This window comes from Terrapene carolina, unplaced genomic scaffold, assembly GCF_002925995.2.
Source record: "Terrapene carolina triunguis isolate 2854851 unplaced genomic scaffold, T_m_triunguis-2.0 Scaffold21, whole genome shotgun sequence".
Lineage (NCBI taxonomy): Eukaryota > Metazoa > Chordata > Testudines > Emydidae > Terrapene > Terrapene triunguis.
The window spans coordinates 38645164-38662568 of record NW_020664372.1 but is presented as its reverse complement, the minus strand read 5'-3'; the positions used below and the strand labels follow the sequence as shown (position 1 = coordinate 38662568).

The 17405-nt window shown below is 37.9% G+C and overlaps 1 protein-coding gene across 1 annotated transcript in view; it reads left to right on the top strand.

The window, feature by feature from the left end:
- MRPS9 (mitochondrial ribosomal protein S9) overlaps nucleotides 1–17405 on the top strand; it is a 39891-nt gene that overhangs the window by 22166 nt on the left and 320 nt on the right. The window contains exons 6-10 of the mRNA XM_026657352.1: nucleotides 4066–4151; nucleotides 7894–7969; nucleotides 10288–10456; nucleotides 11597–11705; nucleotides 12544–12713. Of these exons, the coding sequence (XP_026513137.1) occupies nucleotides 4066–4151; nucleotides 7894–7969; nucleotides 10288–10456; nucleotides 11597–11705; nucleotides 12544–12713 (610 nt within the window). The remainder of the gene's footprint in view (nucleotides 1–4065; nucleotides 4152–7893; nucleotides 7970–10287; nucleotides 10457–11596; nucleotides 11706–12543; nucleotides 12714–17405) is intronic.

The following is a 17405-nucleotide window of genomic DNA, read 5'->3' as shown; positions in this document are numbered from 1 at the left end:
ACTTTACGCATGAGTAGTCCTATGAAGTAGTAGAACTACTCCTGTCCATAAAGTTTTGTAACCTAAATTTCACTCCATGAGAGAAATGAAAGTTGGAAGCAAAACCGAAACGTATTGGCAATTGTATTCAATGAGAAGACCTCTCCTACTGTAAGACGTACACTGATTGTAGGAGAAGTACTTTTTATATGGCATTCCATCTTTTCCCTAGTCTAGATTTTTTTTTCATGTAGACAGTAAGTCACTCTGATAAAACCATTCCAGAAAATAGGAACTCTTTCTAATCACTAGAAATGCACATACATGGAATTTCAGTACATTGAGGGGATCTGGCATTTTCAGAAATTCTCAGGAAAATCCTACTTTTTTTATGCAGATTTGAAGTTTCCTTTTAAAAAAAAAAAAAAAAAAAAAGTTGTTTCTAATGATTTTTAGTTGTGACATGAACTTCCAAGTCTACGAACAGGCAGGGTGAAACAAAAGAAGTATGAACTGCACTCATTCATCTCAGTAGAGCTTCTGAGCCTAATGATTATTCAAGGTCTCCCTCTACACTTATTGCATATTACTCAAAGCAATTTTAATTACAATTTAAAATCACTTCAGACTAAGGCCAGTTTACAGTAAACTTACAACTGTATTTACTCCCTTTCTTTCCTTACAGCAGCTCTCATCCCAATTGTCTTTGTATTTAGCCCAGGATTCTAGTACTATCTGCTAACCTTCCCAATAAATTATGTGCACATTAGGATGCAGTGAGTAAGGCATTCCAAATCCTGGGTGGTTCTCTAATAATCTCACTTCAGGGTCTGACGTGCTCCAGAATCCACTTTGCTCTTGGCTCAATAGGGAGGTAGATAGGTGTCCCAGCTGCCTCAGTGCATCTGCTTTCTCACCAGATAGGAAGATACTGTATGCCTATACAGGAGAAGAGAAGAAGCTGTAGAGTCAGGAGTCAAGCGAATAGCCTTCCCATATATTTACAAGGGCTGCCAATCCAGCCCCTTTCCTAATTGACAAGCTCTGTCTAGGTCAAACCTTTCAATAGCCAAAAATCTCTTGTGCATTCCCAGCTTTATTCATTCTACTTCCAGAAGTCTTAGGCCACTCATAGGAACCCACTTCTTCATGTCCTCTATTCTTGGGACAAGCCTCATAAAGTGTGTCTACACTGCAAAGAAAACCCCACAGCATTGAGTCTCACAGCCCAGGTCAATTGACTTGGGCTCCTGGGGCTCAGACTGTGAGGCTATAGCAGTGTAGATGTTCCCACTTAGGCTGCGGCCTGTGCTCTGGAACCTAGCGGAGGGGAGAGGGTCTTGGAGTCTGGGCTCCAGCCTGAGCAGGAATGTCTACATTGCTATTTTTAGCCCTGCAGCCTGAGCCCTGTGAGTCAGTTGACCCAAGCTCTCAGACTTGGTTCCGTGGGTTTTTCTTTGCAGTGTAATCATATCCTCAGTCATCTGACCTGCTATCAAGAAAACATTTAGCCCCAGAGAAGAACCTAAGCTTTCTTGCTTTTACCTGACACTTCTACCCCATAGATGCAAAAATTTTCTATCTATTCTCAGGTAAACCTCACACCATCCAACCCTACTCTGTGAATGTTTTTCTTGACGGGTTTGACTGCCTTTTAACCCCATTCCTAACTGAAATGCACGAGTTGCTTCAGAGTGGCATGAGATGTTTGCTGTCTGAGTAGCACTTTCCATACCTCACTAGCCTACAAAGTGAGAGACCAGACCAGGTAATCACACCGAGGTATCTCACAAGGTATTGCGATGTAGGAGCAGTTTATTTCAGTCTTACAGATATTTTGAATAATGTTTCCTGTGTCTTAGAATATCAGATGTTAAAATATAGAAGTAGACACACATACATGCCACAGATTGGGAGAAAATTCTACACAGATTTGATCATACTTAGTTGATTTCTAGTGTGCCTACCCAAAATTAAAAAGTTACTGGAAGGCTTACTGCTACGGTTCAGTCTGGTCTGTGCTGTTTATAAAGCAATTGGGTTTTTTTGTACTTCAGAGGTTCTATACACTTAAGTTGCTGTTCTAAAAATATTTAATTTGCTTATTACATTATTATAAATCTCAGCACCAGCCTGCATCATAGATTCCTTTTAAACTGATTCCACAACCATTTAAGTGCTGTGAGTGCAACTACTTTAGAAAATCAGTAAACCTATGGTTAACTTATTCTGATACTTTTAAATATCTGTATATTTTTATTGCAACCCTACTGGGAATGTATATTTATAGATAAAGAAACTTTTAAAATCATGATTGGTGGGTGCTTACTACTGTAAGGAAGTTCTTTATTATTTAAGTGTTAAGTGGTATTTAAGTGTTGCATCAGCATCTTTGTCACTTATTTCAAATTATGATTTTGCGTATTTTAACAATTAGCACTTCATACAATGGTTATTACTAAAAACTCATAGGCTTTCCTACATTTCATCTGTTTCACTGTTTTAAATTTTTTGCTTTTTGTAAAGTAGTCTATAAAATGTAAAAATTTAATCCTTGCAACTCCACAGTAATTGCAGCACTATAGTATCTCCTGTTCTAAGTATAGGAAGATACTGTTGATGCTGCAGATAGCTGGGGCTGTGAATGTTGAGGTTTTTATTAGCACCCATTGTATTTCGTAAAATAATTGAAGGGAGTGTACACAGTGCTCATCCATAAGGCTTTTGTTGTCAGCACTTGCTAATCTAAGTGGGTTCTTTGGAATATGCAGTATTTAGTTGTAGTACCACCACTTCTGTTTTTCTTATAAATATTACTTGTTTTACTTTGAGTTACAGCAGCAACTTAATCCTAAGTATTTTGATGCTTCTTTTTAGCGTGAACACTAAACTTATGGGTAATTTAGCTTCATCAGAAAGCTAGATTCTTGAAGAAAACAATTAAGATTGAGAGTATGTACCAATAATCTCAGGGTTTAAAAAGAATTACAAAAATGTTAAATTATCAAAAAACAAACACTTTAAACTCAGGAAATTCAGAATTAAAGTTAACCGTAACATTTGAAAGTATGGAAATGCACAGCTATGGCAACCAGACAGCCTTAACTCTGCTCCTATGGGTGTGCTCTGGAAGGAAAGGAGAAGGGACTCTGACTCAAACTATCTATTGCTGCAGGTGAACCGGTGTTAACAATGGTGGGAATTTTTTACAAAATTTTCCTCATGTAGACAGGGTTTATGTAGAAGTTTTACTAAATGGGTAAGAAATCAATTAAGGAAAGTTTAAAAACCTATCTAAATGTGTATCCTCAATCCCTCATTTTATCTGTGCAAGGAATCTCTAGCTAAGCATAGAGTATTCCAACAAACAAAAGGGCTAAACTCTACGTAAATAGTAGCACTGAAACTGAAATAGTTTTGAATCCTTTCACCCTTGCAATACCGTTTTTTGTATATATTGATATGTAACCTAAACTTCTAACAGATTCATTATTACACGTTTGAAAATACACCAGTGACAAAAATGTACTTGCTATACTGTGTGTGTTGCTTGCTGAGTTTTTGACCGACTAGTATTTTAAAAAAGCAGATTTGTTTATGCACTTCCCCAAGCACAAGGAAGCCGTGATCTCAGTTGGGGCCCCTAAGTGCTACGTAATACAAATATAATAAATATCATCACCAAAATTAACAGAGTTGCATGGAATACACTATATAAATACTTACTTTTTCTAAAAAGGCAGTTCAAAGTTCAAGCCAGTAATTGTGTTTTTTATATAGATATATTGCCCACCTCCTTTTTAGTTTTAAGAATGACTTAAGCACCAATCCTTCAAACAGTTACGCACATGTTTAACTGCCATGAGCAGTAGTCAGTGCAGGATCAGAGTCTTGTATACATTTTGAACCTGCAGTGTACTTTTAACTGTTGTTAAATACTGTAGCCATTTTTACAATCATCTTTTTGTACACTTCAGGATGTTTGGATAATACATATACATAGATAAGTAATGTGTGAATATTATTTAAAACCATATAAATAATAAAATATCTGTACCCTTTAATGCATATTTCTATATATTTTAGGAAATATATGGGAAACTGCTAGACATTCAGAAATACCAAGACCACTTGAGAGCCCAAGGCTTACTTGCTGAGAACAGAAAACAAATGTGAGTTTCTGGTTTGCACTAATATTGATATCAGTTTTCTTAAATTGCTTTATTATATTATTTTAGCACTTCTTACAATCTTGGTTTCAAACATTTTTGATTTGATTTTTGGAGAGACAATTTTGAAATAATTCATGTGAAATAACACAGTATTGCCAACCTCAGGAGATCAAAAACCAGACTCCAAAAGAACATGAGATGATAAAAAAAAAGGATGTTTTTTAGTCTTTATAACACCTGTATACTCATCTACTTCTCTGCCAATGTGTGCGTGATCATTTCTAGTTGGAACATCAACCTTAAGTCACAAAAAATGCACACCTCTCCCTGACTGCTCAGATGGAGACTCCACTTAGCTTCTCCTCATTCCTAAAATAGGGGAACTGCCATCCATTTCCTATTAGTGTCTCTCCTTCTTAGTTTCCCACCTTCCCCACCATATTCTTTCCTGCACAAGGGCTATAAAATGGAGCTCAGAAAGCAATGAACATCCAAGAAACACAAAGCATTCTGACTGTAGATCAAGTATTTCAATTATTGTTCAGTAAAGATTTATATGAGCTACAAAGACAGGAGATGCTGCTGAGATGGCGGGCCAATCCATACGTGAAGGCAGGGCTCAATGGCAAGGCCAGGTGTGTGTCGTCAGCCCCACAAGCTCTTGCATTAGGTTCTGCCTGGGAGTTTAGCCCTGGAGATAGCAGGAATGGAGGAGTGTCTCATGTCATGAGAGCTTGTCCTGCAGGTGCCAAAATCCCATGACTCGTGATTAATTCATAAGAGTTGGCAATACAGTTAACATTTCAGTCATAAGACCAATCATTTCTGATCATAATTCCTAATTATGGATAAGTGATTCAACACTCAAGGAATCTAATAGGTTCCTTATTGTGTTTATATTAACCATTCCATTTTTAACTTCCTCCTCTTTTTCTTCCCAGTGCCAACATATTTAAGTAGTTTTACTTTCCGTTACCCCTTTTCTTCTTTCTCTTCCAAAAGGGAAAAGAGAAACAATTTTCCCCCTCCTCTCTCTTAGCTTCTTGCCTTTGTTTAGCACATAACTGAGACTAGACGAGGATGGAGAACAATATTTAAATACTCTTGTTGGGTGAAGGTGTTTTGAGTTTTTTTTTTTTTTTTCCCACAGAAGGTTTTCACAGTAGATGGTTCTATGTTCAATGCCATTTTCCTTGAGGATTTTACTGACTGGGTTATTGGTTACTTATTTCTATTGAAAGTCAACGGAAAATTCCTGGAAGACCATAATGGTCATTTGTCTGTTAATGAGCCTTTTTAATGGCTGCAGTCAAGATTGCTTGCCAGTCTTTGAAATTAATCAATATTATAAGACCTGGGTGCAGTTCGCTTCCTTTGAGGAATCCAGAAACTAGGATGCAGTAGCCCAGTTGTGTGTTGAGAATTTTTTGTAGTAATTCTTCCATAGACTGGGTGGGCAGTGAGGATTCAGGGAAGGCTTATAGGGTTGGAGAGGTTCCATTGAAACCAAGGAATCTGTGTCATATTCTCACGGTGCACTCCTTTTTCTCCCAGTTAAATGGTTGCTTTTTCAGGGCTGCGGTTCTTTCATGATGTTCCTGCTGTGTGTCTTCAATCCAGCATTATGTAGTGTTCCAATTCTCCATAATGATGATCTGCAATTTTTTCTATTTTAGCCGTTAATTTTGTGTGTTTTTTTTTATGGGTAAATTTCAATGAAGAGCGCATATATCTTTTTTTTTCTTCAGCACTGTGGTTTGGGGTTATAACTACTTCAGTGTACCTTGCTATGCTTTTCTATTTTGGTAGCTGGGACAGTTGTGTTAGCATGAGACATTTGTCTTTAGCAGTGGTACACTAGTTTTTTATCTTTGTTTCTTAGTTGACTGAAGTCCACATTCCTTTATGATTAAAGTTTCCTATGGCGTGTAGCGTTTATTCATCATACCTTTCTAGGAGAGGCCCTTTAGGCTATATCTGCACAGCCCTTTGGAGCCTGCAGGAGTGAGCCTTCCTGCCCAGGTGGACAGACTCAGGCTGGCATTCTAAAAATAGCTGTGTAGAAAAAGCTTTGAAGTTGTGGCTTGGAATCAGAAGCTCCAACCCAAGCTGCAACTTCAAAGCGCTGTCTACATAGCTAGTTTTAGAGCACTAGCGTGAATCCCTGCTAGCCCAAGTCTGTCCACCCGGGCCAGAAGGCTCAGTCCCGCTAGCTCCAAAATGCTGCGTAGACATGCCTAAGCCTGAGCAGGCAAGGGGAGAATGGGGGTTGGAGTTCATAGTGGACGCTGCTGAAAAATAATCTGATTTAATGTGATTCCTTCCAGAATTTTGCCAATTGATTTACTCATGTGAATAATGGTGGTCAACATTTCTTTCATGTTCTAAAAACCAAGTGGTTGGAAGGATTTTTTTCAAGTTTTCCAAAAACATGTGCCTCTTCCACTGGTACAAGAATAGATAGTTTAACTCTAAAATGAAGAAATACTTTTTTCAGAGAATTGAGCATCTGAAAACGGGCTGTTATACAGACATTTTGCAATCTTAACTACAAGGTTAGCCCTGATCCTGCAGAGACTTAAGCACACACATAACTTCACACATGTGAGTAATCCCATTGACTTCATTGAGGTTATTCATGTATAAAGATAAGCATGTATTGAAATCTTTGCAGGATCCTGACTTCAGCTGCCAGTGAAAACAGTAATGTTGTCAGGCAGTAAGGGAGGTCATTTTAGGCCCTGATTCAGGAAAGCCCTTAAACACATGCTAAAGTTAAGTATATCCCTGAATAATGATGCTTCCCAGAATTGGGACCTTTAATTGTGACACTAAAAATATTAATTGACATTTATTGTTTCTAACAAATCTACAAAAGCAAAAAAATAAGAGTTAAGGCTTCATCCTTAGGTCACCTTGTAATCTCACCCCCATTACTATATGAAGTATGCTGTTTCAACAGCCAGTATTTGAACACTTTTTATATAATACCTACCTGAAAAGGGCATATTTGGGACAGTGCTTTGAATTTCCTTTCTTTAATGGTTTAACTTAATTCAGACCTTAAGGCTGTCTCTCTACACTGGACTGTTTTCTTTAAAATTTCCACCATTACTACCACTAGCTCACTTCCTCCGTTGGTAGCGACAGTGGGAGTGCTGATACAGAGTCCAGTGCTGTCATGTTGTCTAACCTAGCTCAGAGTAGGTCTAGATGACATGGTTAAAATGCCAGTGGCTACTAGTTCCCTTCCTATATGAGCACCCCCACATTGCTGCCACCAGCAGAGCTGTACCAGTAAGAGCAAGGATTAACAGGGGAAGATCTGGTGTAGACAAGGACTTGTTGTTGTCTTGAATCTAGTTTTGTGTGCATTTTGTTTTGCTGAAACCTTGTGGGCCAAGTTTTTAGAACTGAGTTATAAATCTGTGGAAAATTAGCTTATCGTGGAACTGCTGATTGGCTTTTAACTTCAGTAGCAATAATGAGTGACACTTAAGTAAAATTCATAATTAACTCTTGATGCAATGAATTTAATAAGTGTAGTTACCATTCCTTTCATAAGAAAGAGCTTTTATAACTAACTTAAACATTATAAATCGTATTTACATAGTGAATATCATACTGTTTTGCAGTAGAAAATACATTTCCAAACCAAGCCTGACTGTATGTATGGTCCTTTGTGATATAACTCTAATTGCATGGTTAATTAAAAAGAGAATATATGTGATATTTTAAACAGAAACCTGATTGGCAGCAGATGGCTGATTAAGGAGGAATTGGAAGACATGTTAGTGGAAAAACTGACAGATCACGATGTGAGTAATTAATCTTTTTAATTTAAGGGACCTGTATCTTAAGAATACAGACTCCGGCTGCATCCCGAAAAAGTATGTCTTGGTGGCAGGTGCTTTTTTTTAAATATCGTCCATTTTCCCCCTTCCAGCTCCTCGCTTAAGTAAATGTTTGTCATATTGGCATGTTATCTCATGCATGCTACAAAAATTTCCCACCATTGTTAACATGATCCATTTCCATCAGTGGTAACATCATTCGGAGCTCTTGTGTAGATGTGCCATTGCTGGATCATATAACCCTGCTCAGAGACGGTCTAATTAACACAGTGCTTAAAACCCCATTGGCATTGAGTAGGGCTCATCTATAGGGCTCCCAATGTTACTATTATTGATGAAGTTGAACTGATGGTAGTAATGGTGGAAAATTTTTGCAAAATTTCCCTACTATAGACAAGACAGACTATTATCTGCAATATTCTTGCGTCACATGAAATTGATTCTGAAGAACTCTGCATCTGGCACCTTACTACTTGCATCTCCAAGAACAAGTCCGTTAACTCACTATTGCAGCTTGTTTCCATGGGCGAGGAATAATGCTGATGTTTCTATTACACTGAGGTTTTCCAAATAAGAACAGAGGTCCAAAAATCCAGATCCAGTCTGCCTGTATGACCATCTAAGTTACATCTTACCTGTGGAACCTTAATTTCCCAGTGGAATTTGAAGTTTGAATTGGGCTGCACCAGACAGGGTTGACAACCTTTTGTCTAAGCATTCTAGATATTTTATCCTCTACATCCTTCATTGCTGTGTATTCCACCATCCCTTACGATTCAGACTACAGACCATCTCCCTAGCAATGGAAGCAGTCCTCAATTTCAGTATCTCTTGTAATACTATGATGGTCGGTATGGATTTTCCTGTTTATTTTTCCAAAGCCCCAGGAATTGTTCCGCATTCACAAGCATACCCAGACATTTTAGTGTTCCTCACAGCTTGTCTTTCTACCGTACCTCACACTTCTATGAAATATCAGTGGGCTAGAAAATACAATACTAGGGATTGGCCTGTGAATAAATACAAAAAAGCACAAAGGCTCAGCCTCTGGAAATAAATTGAAATGTTTGCATGTACTGTATTGAGTCCTTTAGATATTTGCTGTACTCTTTTGCCTGCTCCATTTATCTTATGTTTTGTTTTGCAGCAAAGCTTTCTGTGGTGCTTGCATTAAGGGTACTAAACAAAATGGAAGCAATTGATTTTTTTTTTCTACATGCTCAGAGAACTGTCGGAGGTTTTCCTCATTTACAGCTTCCACAATTTGATTTTTTCCCCCCACTTTTAAAGGCATTTGGTGCATACATGTTATGCTAATGTCGTTTTTTTCCAAAAAGCGTTGCCACAGAAATCTGCATTAGAACATTGGACTGAAATAAAACATAAAACCGAGTGATATCAAAATTTATTTGCTAATTTATTTGTAAGAAAGTAGCCCACTGCAGAAGATGCTGGAAATACAGCATAGGTAAAAAGAATTCTCAAAAGTAATTTTAAAAATATACTTTTTTTTCCTACTTATAGGGTAAAAATTTTCTTATACACAATGGCATCCTTATATTTCTTTGTTACCGGTGGTCCAAAACTCCTGCAAGTAATGCCTTGTAGCAGGCCATCCCAGCTTTCAGCACAAAGGGGTTAATGCTGAGGTGTTTACTTTCTAATCACATGTTCAAGAACTAGGAAAAAAGCACACAGGAGCAAAGGATAATTTATTTCAAGAGGTTGCCCTTTAAGTCAAGTGTCTCTTGAATTTTTAAATATCTTGATTGTTCAGTTTTAAAGGAAATCATAAACATTAAAGTAACTCAGCTTGAACAGTCGAAGAGCTACGTTTCCCTTATGTATTATGAAATATAATCATTGAGGTGCAGTTTAGTAAAATAAAATTATTTCCATTTCTATAGACCTATTGGAAATGAGTGGGAAAGCTTTTTCTCCTCTATTCTAATAAAAAAAATTCAGATCTAAGGCCCAGTAGAAGTTTTCTTTTAAAATTGAGATGAACTTAATTCTAATATAATAATCCTGTATTACAAAGAGGTTGGGTGTACTCTGAATTCAAGATTCATTGTTGCCTGAAGAAAGGATTAGATGTCTTTAGTCACACAGAAAATGATGCATTTGCATGCTGTTTTTGAAGCAGCATGTGGATGCAAAAGTGTCATCTTGTCAAAAATCATCAATAAAAGCAAAGAAGAAAAGATCAAGTATATAAAAATAGAAAGTTTTAGCAAATGCAATTTCACCTGCATCTCTTAATGAATTTTTATTCTCTACAGTATTCAACGTGTATTCAGCTGCTAGAAAGATTAGTGACGTTGCCATGTTGTGGCATCGAAGAAGAGTATGTGCTAAAGTTTCGCAAAGAACTAGCTATACAATTAAAAAAGATGGTGATTGAGTCCCTGCAATATGATGAGCAAGGAGTCGCCTTCAGCACTGGGGAAGGTAATAATTTCACGTTTGTCTGTCTGGTTGAAGTGGTGAAGGTCTCAAGCTGAGACTCAGAAATTTTTTTTGTAACCCCAACACTCAGCAAAGTCTTGTATTGGTTGGTGCATTTCTTTATTTCATACATTTGTATTGATATTTTACAATTCTTTCATGGATGTCTTGGTATCAAAATGGAAGTGTATGGCACAAATGCCATTATCTAATGATCCATGATGATCTACGATAGAACCTTCAAAATAATAGTAAATCACTAGTTGTTGAAATTAGTAGATATGGGTACTCGGCATTGCTTAAGAAAAGGCATTATAGCCAGTTTTCATAAGTTCAATAACTATCTTATTTTCCCTTTAAATACACAAAAGCACAGATCTGTTTCACAGGCTAACAGGTTTCAAAATTCATTTATCAAACAACCTTTTTAACATTACCGGAGCTCAGAGATGTAAACCAGACTATTTCTTCTGGGCTGAGATTTTGTATGTCATATTTTAGGTCAGAGCTAATGTTTTCACAGAGATATAAAACTTTGTAGATAGTTTACGATGAAATCTTACTAAATGTGGACAAAAAATTGTAGAAGCACTGTTCATACCAGTATAATTAATTTGTACGTACAGATTCATATGAACATTCTTTATTAAACTGATTGTTCTATGGTACATTTTTTAACAAAGTACCTTAATTTTTTCACAAAATATGTTTATTATTAGCTCCTGCAATGATGCTTCATATGAGATGGTAGATACGGAACATGCACAAGTGCAACAAACTGCTTTAGCACTTCATGTATCATTACCGCATTCAATCATCTTTCGCAGTTACTTTTTAGTGTTCAGAATATTGCTTTTCATCTTCTAAAGTAAAACTGTTCAAAGTTGTACTGTGTGGGATATACTGATGGGTTTTGTCCTTTTTCTCTTATTTCCATGAACATTAACAAAATGATAAAATCTATTTAGTGCAGTAGCTTGCTGAATGTTGCTTATATTTACCCCCCACCCTACCCCCTTTACCTCCAAAAAGAAAATCATTGCTGCTGTATGAAAATATAAGATCTACTTGGCTTTTTTTGCATTTGATATGCTGAAAAATAACGAACCCACAATAACAAAAGGATGCTTTGTTTATTTTAAGGCAAAAGAAAGACTTCGCAAGCAACCGCAGTAGTTTATGACAATGGAAGCGGAAAAATTACAGTGAACGGAGTAGATTATTTATGTTATTTTCCAGTGATGCAAGACAGGTGAGAGCACCATGTATCTGTTTTAACATTAACAACCTAAACAGAAACCATCATGCTTTGGTAGAGCATTTCAAGTGTTCAAAACATCAAAAAGAGCTAATATTATTTATTATTCTTATAACTTGATCACTGATTTTTTTTCTTGATGTTTCTGCATGGATCTTTAGCGCTATGAAGCTCACACTGTCTCCTGTTCCTGTATAAATATCTAGTTTAAGAAGACTTCACCTTGTTTCCATTTTTCCTAATGATTATGAGAACTCAAAGTGTATCCGCTGAGAGCTGTCTGTCATCTGCCCTTTTTTCCAAGAACACAGATCATTTTGGTACTTCAGTTATGGGATCTGCTCAGCTCAGAGAAACTCTTGTTTACTGGAATGCACTCCTGAAATACATCTGTTTCCTGAGTGTCCCAGGGCAGTAGTGACAGTCGTACTCCAACATATATCAGTAGAGTACAAACAAACAATGTAATTCAAGACACTTCACCTAAAATTTCATACTGCACGGACTGCACACACAATTTCAGTCCATCTTACACTGACAAGATTTCTGAAGATAAGTTATAAAAAGTTTCCTTAGAACAAGCCAATGTGGGGTTATTTTATTCCTCCTGTTGGCTATACAATTCAAACACCTTGTATATTCCAATAATCTAAATGCATAATAGTCCTTTCACATCTGGTTTAATGTATTGACAAAGCAGTACAGGGAAGCTTGCATTTCTTTAGATTACATATGTCAGGTCATCATTTAACTCTCTCATAAACTAGCAATGTTATATATAATCTGCAATTTATAAAAATTAAATACTGTGTGTATCTTATATTTTTTCCAGAGAACAATTAATGTTCCCGTTCCAGTTCCTTGATAGACTTGGAATACATGATATGGTCTGTACCGTCTCTGGTGGAGGGAGGTCCTCACAGGCTGGAGCGATCCGTTTAGCCTCTGCGAGAGCCCTATGTAGTTTCATCACTGAAAATGAAGTGGAATTTCTGAGGCAAGGTATGAGCATAAGTAGGAAAGAATGCATCATTCCAACAGTAATATGTGTTTACACACTTTTCCAGTAACTGACTAAGATTAATAAGATTAAGGGCCTGACTCTCCGAAAACACAGAAGTGAGTAATTCCATTGAAATCAGTGGGACTACTCATGTGCATAAGTATTTTCAGGACCCAGACTTTAGTCATGAATAGTTTTAATAGTCAGTCTTCCTGACATCTTTCAAATGACCCAACTGTATTTCCTCTTTGAATAGCCTCTGCACCTGTTCATGAGATGTTAGGGTCACAATCCCAGCCTGAGAACCTGCTTAGGCTGCATCCTGTCAGTGCAGAAACACAATATGTAGTAATATATCAAGTCAGAGAAAAACCTTGAGTCCAAATTTTGTGGGAGGAAAAGATTCCAAGATTGCTAATCAGTTGAATAGAAACAAATCTCCTATATTCTAAAGGTTCTTGTTCCTGCATTCAAGCACCAAATGTTAAGGCTACCAGTAGATTCAACTTGATCTGAAGGGATGACAAGGAGCATAAGTATAAGTAGGCTACTTTAAATAGGCCAGATTAGAGGAGCCTCCTCTTTCCCTTATTCAGAAGGCACCAGTAAAACAACCACCACCCTAGGTAGCTGCAGTAACTGATATTTTCCTATATGTAGAAGATACCACATTATTACAACAATGCAGAATTAGAAACATTGAGTTTTTAAATAGACTAGAGAGAAATATGTTAAACTCCTAATAATAATGAAGGCAGCATAATTCTAAGCAAGCTTTTGTCTCGCTTAACGTGCTTTTGAATTACTTATTCCTAGATTCCAAGCCCAGAAGGGACCATTTGGATCATCTAGTTTGACCCTCTGTTTAACACAGGCCACAAAACTTCTTCAAAATAATTTGTAGCACATATCTTTTAGAAAAACCATCTTGATTTTAAAAATGCCAGTGATGGAGAATCCACCACAACCCTAATAAATTGTTCCCATGGTTAGTTACCCCCGTCATTAAAAATGTATGCTTTATTTCCAGTCTGAATGTGTCTAGCTTCAGCTTCCAGCCATTGGATTGTGCTACACTTTTCTTTGCCAGATTGAAGAGCCCAGTATTAAATATTTGTTCCCCATGTAGGTACTTACAGACTGTAATCAAGTCACCCCTCAATCTTCTCTTCGTTAAGCTAACTAGATTGTGCTATTAGAGTCTACCACGAGAAGGCGTGTTTTCTAATCCTTAAATCTTTCTCATGGCTCTTCTATGAACCCTCTGTAATTAATGAACATCCTTCTTGACTTGTGGTTTCACCAGTGCCAAATACAGAGGTAAAATAAATAACCTCTCTACTCCTACTCAGGAAATCCCTGTTTATATATCCCAGGATTGCATTAGCTCTTTTGGCCAGAGCGTCACATTGGAAGGTCCATGTTCAGCTGATTATCCCCCATGACCCCCAAATCTTTTTCAGAGTCACCACCAGTGCCCACTTTTCAATGTGCCGGGGATGGGGGTGGGGGTCAACCCTCAGCTCTACCCCAGGCCCCACCCCCACTCCACCCCTTCCCCTAAGGCCCCAACCCCACCCACCTCTTCCCATTCCTGCCCAGCCCCGCCTTTTCCTGCTTTGTTCTGCCCCCTTCCTCGAGCGCACCGCATCCTCACTCCTCCCCCGTCCCCCCCAAGTCTCCCACGCCCTGCGAAACAGCTGATTGCAGCAGACGGGAAGCGCAGGGAGGGAAGGGTTGGCACTGATCATCAGGTCCCACTGGCAAGCAGGAGGCGCTGGTGGGAGGTTCTGATGGTGCGTGCTCAGCACCAACCATTTTTCCCCCGTGGTTGCTCCAGCCCTGGACCGCCCACAGAGTCGGCGCCTATGAGAATCACTGCTTCCTAGGTTAGTCCCCCATTCTATAAGTACAGCCTACATTCTTTGTTCCTCGATGTATACACATATATTTATTCATAGATTCATAGATTCATAGATTCTAGGACTGGAAGGGACCTCGAGAGGTCATCGAGTCCAGTCCCCTGCCCGCATGGCAGGACCAAATACTGTCTAGACCATCCCTGATAGACATTTATCTAACCTACTCTTAAATATCTCCAGAGATGGAGATTCCACAACCTCCCTAGGCAATTTATTCCAGTGTTTAACCACCCTGACAGTTAGGAACTTTTTCCTAATGTCCAACCTAGTCCTCCCTTGCTGCAGTTTAAGCCCATTGCTTCTTGTTCTATCCTCAGAGGCTAAGGTGAACAAGTTTTCTCCCTCCTCCTTATGACACCCTTTTAGATACCTGAAAACTGCTATCATGTCCCCTCTCAGTCTTCTCTTTTCCAAACTAAACAAACCCAATTCTTTCAGCCTTGCTTCATAGGTCATGTTCTCAAGACCTTTAATCATTCTTGTTGCTCTTCTCTGGACCCTTTCCAATTTCTCCACATCTTTCTTGAAATGCGGTGCCCAGAACTGGACACAATACTCCAGCTGAGGCCTAACCAGAGCAGAGTAGAGCGGAAGAATGACTTCTCGTGTCTTGCTCACAACACACCTGTTAATACATCCCAGAATCACGTTTGCTTTTTTTGCAACAGCATCACACTGTTGACTCATATTTAGCTTGTGGTCCACTATAACCCCTAGATCCCTTTCTGCCGTACTCCTTCCTAGACAGTCTCTTCCCATTCTGTATGTGTGAAACTGATTTTTTCTTCCTAAGTGGAGCACTTTGCATTTGTCTTTGTTAAACTTCATCCTGTTTAACTCAGACCATTTCTCCAATTTGTCCAGATCATTTTGAATTATGACCCTGTCCTCCAAAGCAGTTGCAATCCCTCCCAGTTTGGTATCATCCGCAAACTTAATAATCGTACTTTCTATACCAATATCTAAGTCGTTAATGAAGATATTGAACAGAGCCGGTCCCAAAACAGACCCCTGCGGAACCCCACTCGTTATGCCTTTCCAGCAGGATTGGGAACCATTAATAACAACTCTCTGAGTACGGTTATCCAGCCAGTTATGCACCCACCTTATAGTAGCCCCATCTAAATTGTATTTGCCTAGTTTGTCGATAAGAATATCATGCGAGACCGTATCAAATGCCTTACTAAAGTCTAGGTATACCACATCCACAGCTTCTCCCTTATCCACAAGACTCGTTATCCTATCGAAGAAAGCTATCAAATTGGTTTGACATGATTTGTTCTTTACAAATCCATGCTGGCTGTTCCCTATCACCTTACCACCTTCCAAGTGTTTGCAGATGATTTTAATGACGGGGGTAACTAACCATGGGAACAATTTATTAGGGTTGTGGTGGATTCTCCATCACTGGCATTTTTAAAATCAAGATGGTTTTTCTAAAAGATATGTGCTACAAATTATTTTGAAGAAGTTTTGTGGCCTGTGTTAAACAGAGGGTCAAACTAGATGATTCCCCACGTACAATTACTTTTTGAGACCTTATTAGTTAGTCAGTTTTTAATTAATTTAATATGTGCCATGTTAATTTTATATCATTCTTGTTTTTTTAATCAGAATGTCATGCTATACCAAATCAAATGCCTTACAGAAGTCTAAGTATTTTACATCAACGCTATTGCCTTTATCAACCAAACTTGTAATCTCATCAAAAAAAGATGTCAAGTTAGTTTGACAGGATCTGTTTTTCATAAACCCATGTTGATTTGCATTAATTACATTACCCTCCTTTAATTCTTTATTAATCCAGTCCCATATCAGCCACTCTATTATCTTGCCTGGGATCTATGTCAAGCTTACAGGCTTAGATTTAGCCAGGTCATTCCATTTACCCTTTTTAAAAATTGGCACATTAGCTTTCTTCCAGTATTCTGGAACTTCCTCATTTCTCTAAGACTTGTTGAAAATTAACATTAATGGGGTACAGTGAGCTCTTCATCCAGCTCATTTAAAACTCTTGGATGCATGTTATCTGGACCTGCTAATTTAAAAATGTCTAACTTTAGTAGCTTCTGTTTAACATCCTCCAGAGATGCTAGTAGAATGGAAGGAGTATTATCATCACTATATGATGAGTCTATATCATTTGTTTTTCTCCAAATACAGAACAGAAATATTTATTGAACACTTCTGCCTTTTCTACATTATTATTGATAATTCTCCCAATACCGTCTAGTAGTGGACCAATACCATTGTCAGGATTCTTTTTGTTCCTAAAATATTTAAAAGCTCCTTCTTATTGTCCTTAACTCTGCTAGCCATAGATTTCTCCTTGTGTCCCTTTGCTTCCCTTACCGATTTTTTTTTTTTTTTACAATTACTAACTTCTGATTTATTTTCATTACTATCAACTTCCTCTTTCTTCCATTTGTTTTATATAATTTTTTATAGCTGTCTAAAAGTGAATTCAAATATTTGAACAAATAACATGTCCTTTACATCACTGGGGTGATTTTTATAAGATTTGTAATGTACAAAATTCAAATACTGTAATAGTGTTAAAATTCTGTGGGGTTTGACTAAACTAAATTCCCGTTTGTTGGTTTCAAGCTGTACCTTTGTCCTCCTTTTGGGCCTAGATGTTGCAATTCATGTGGTATGCAAAGTCACCAATTGTTCTGAAGCGCGCGCATGCGCGCGCACACACACACACACACACACACACACACACACACACACACACACACACACACACACACACACACACACACA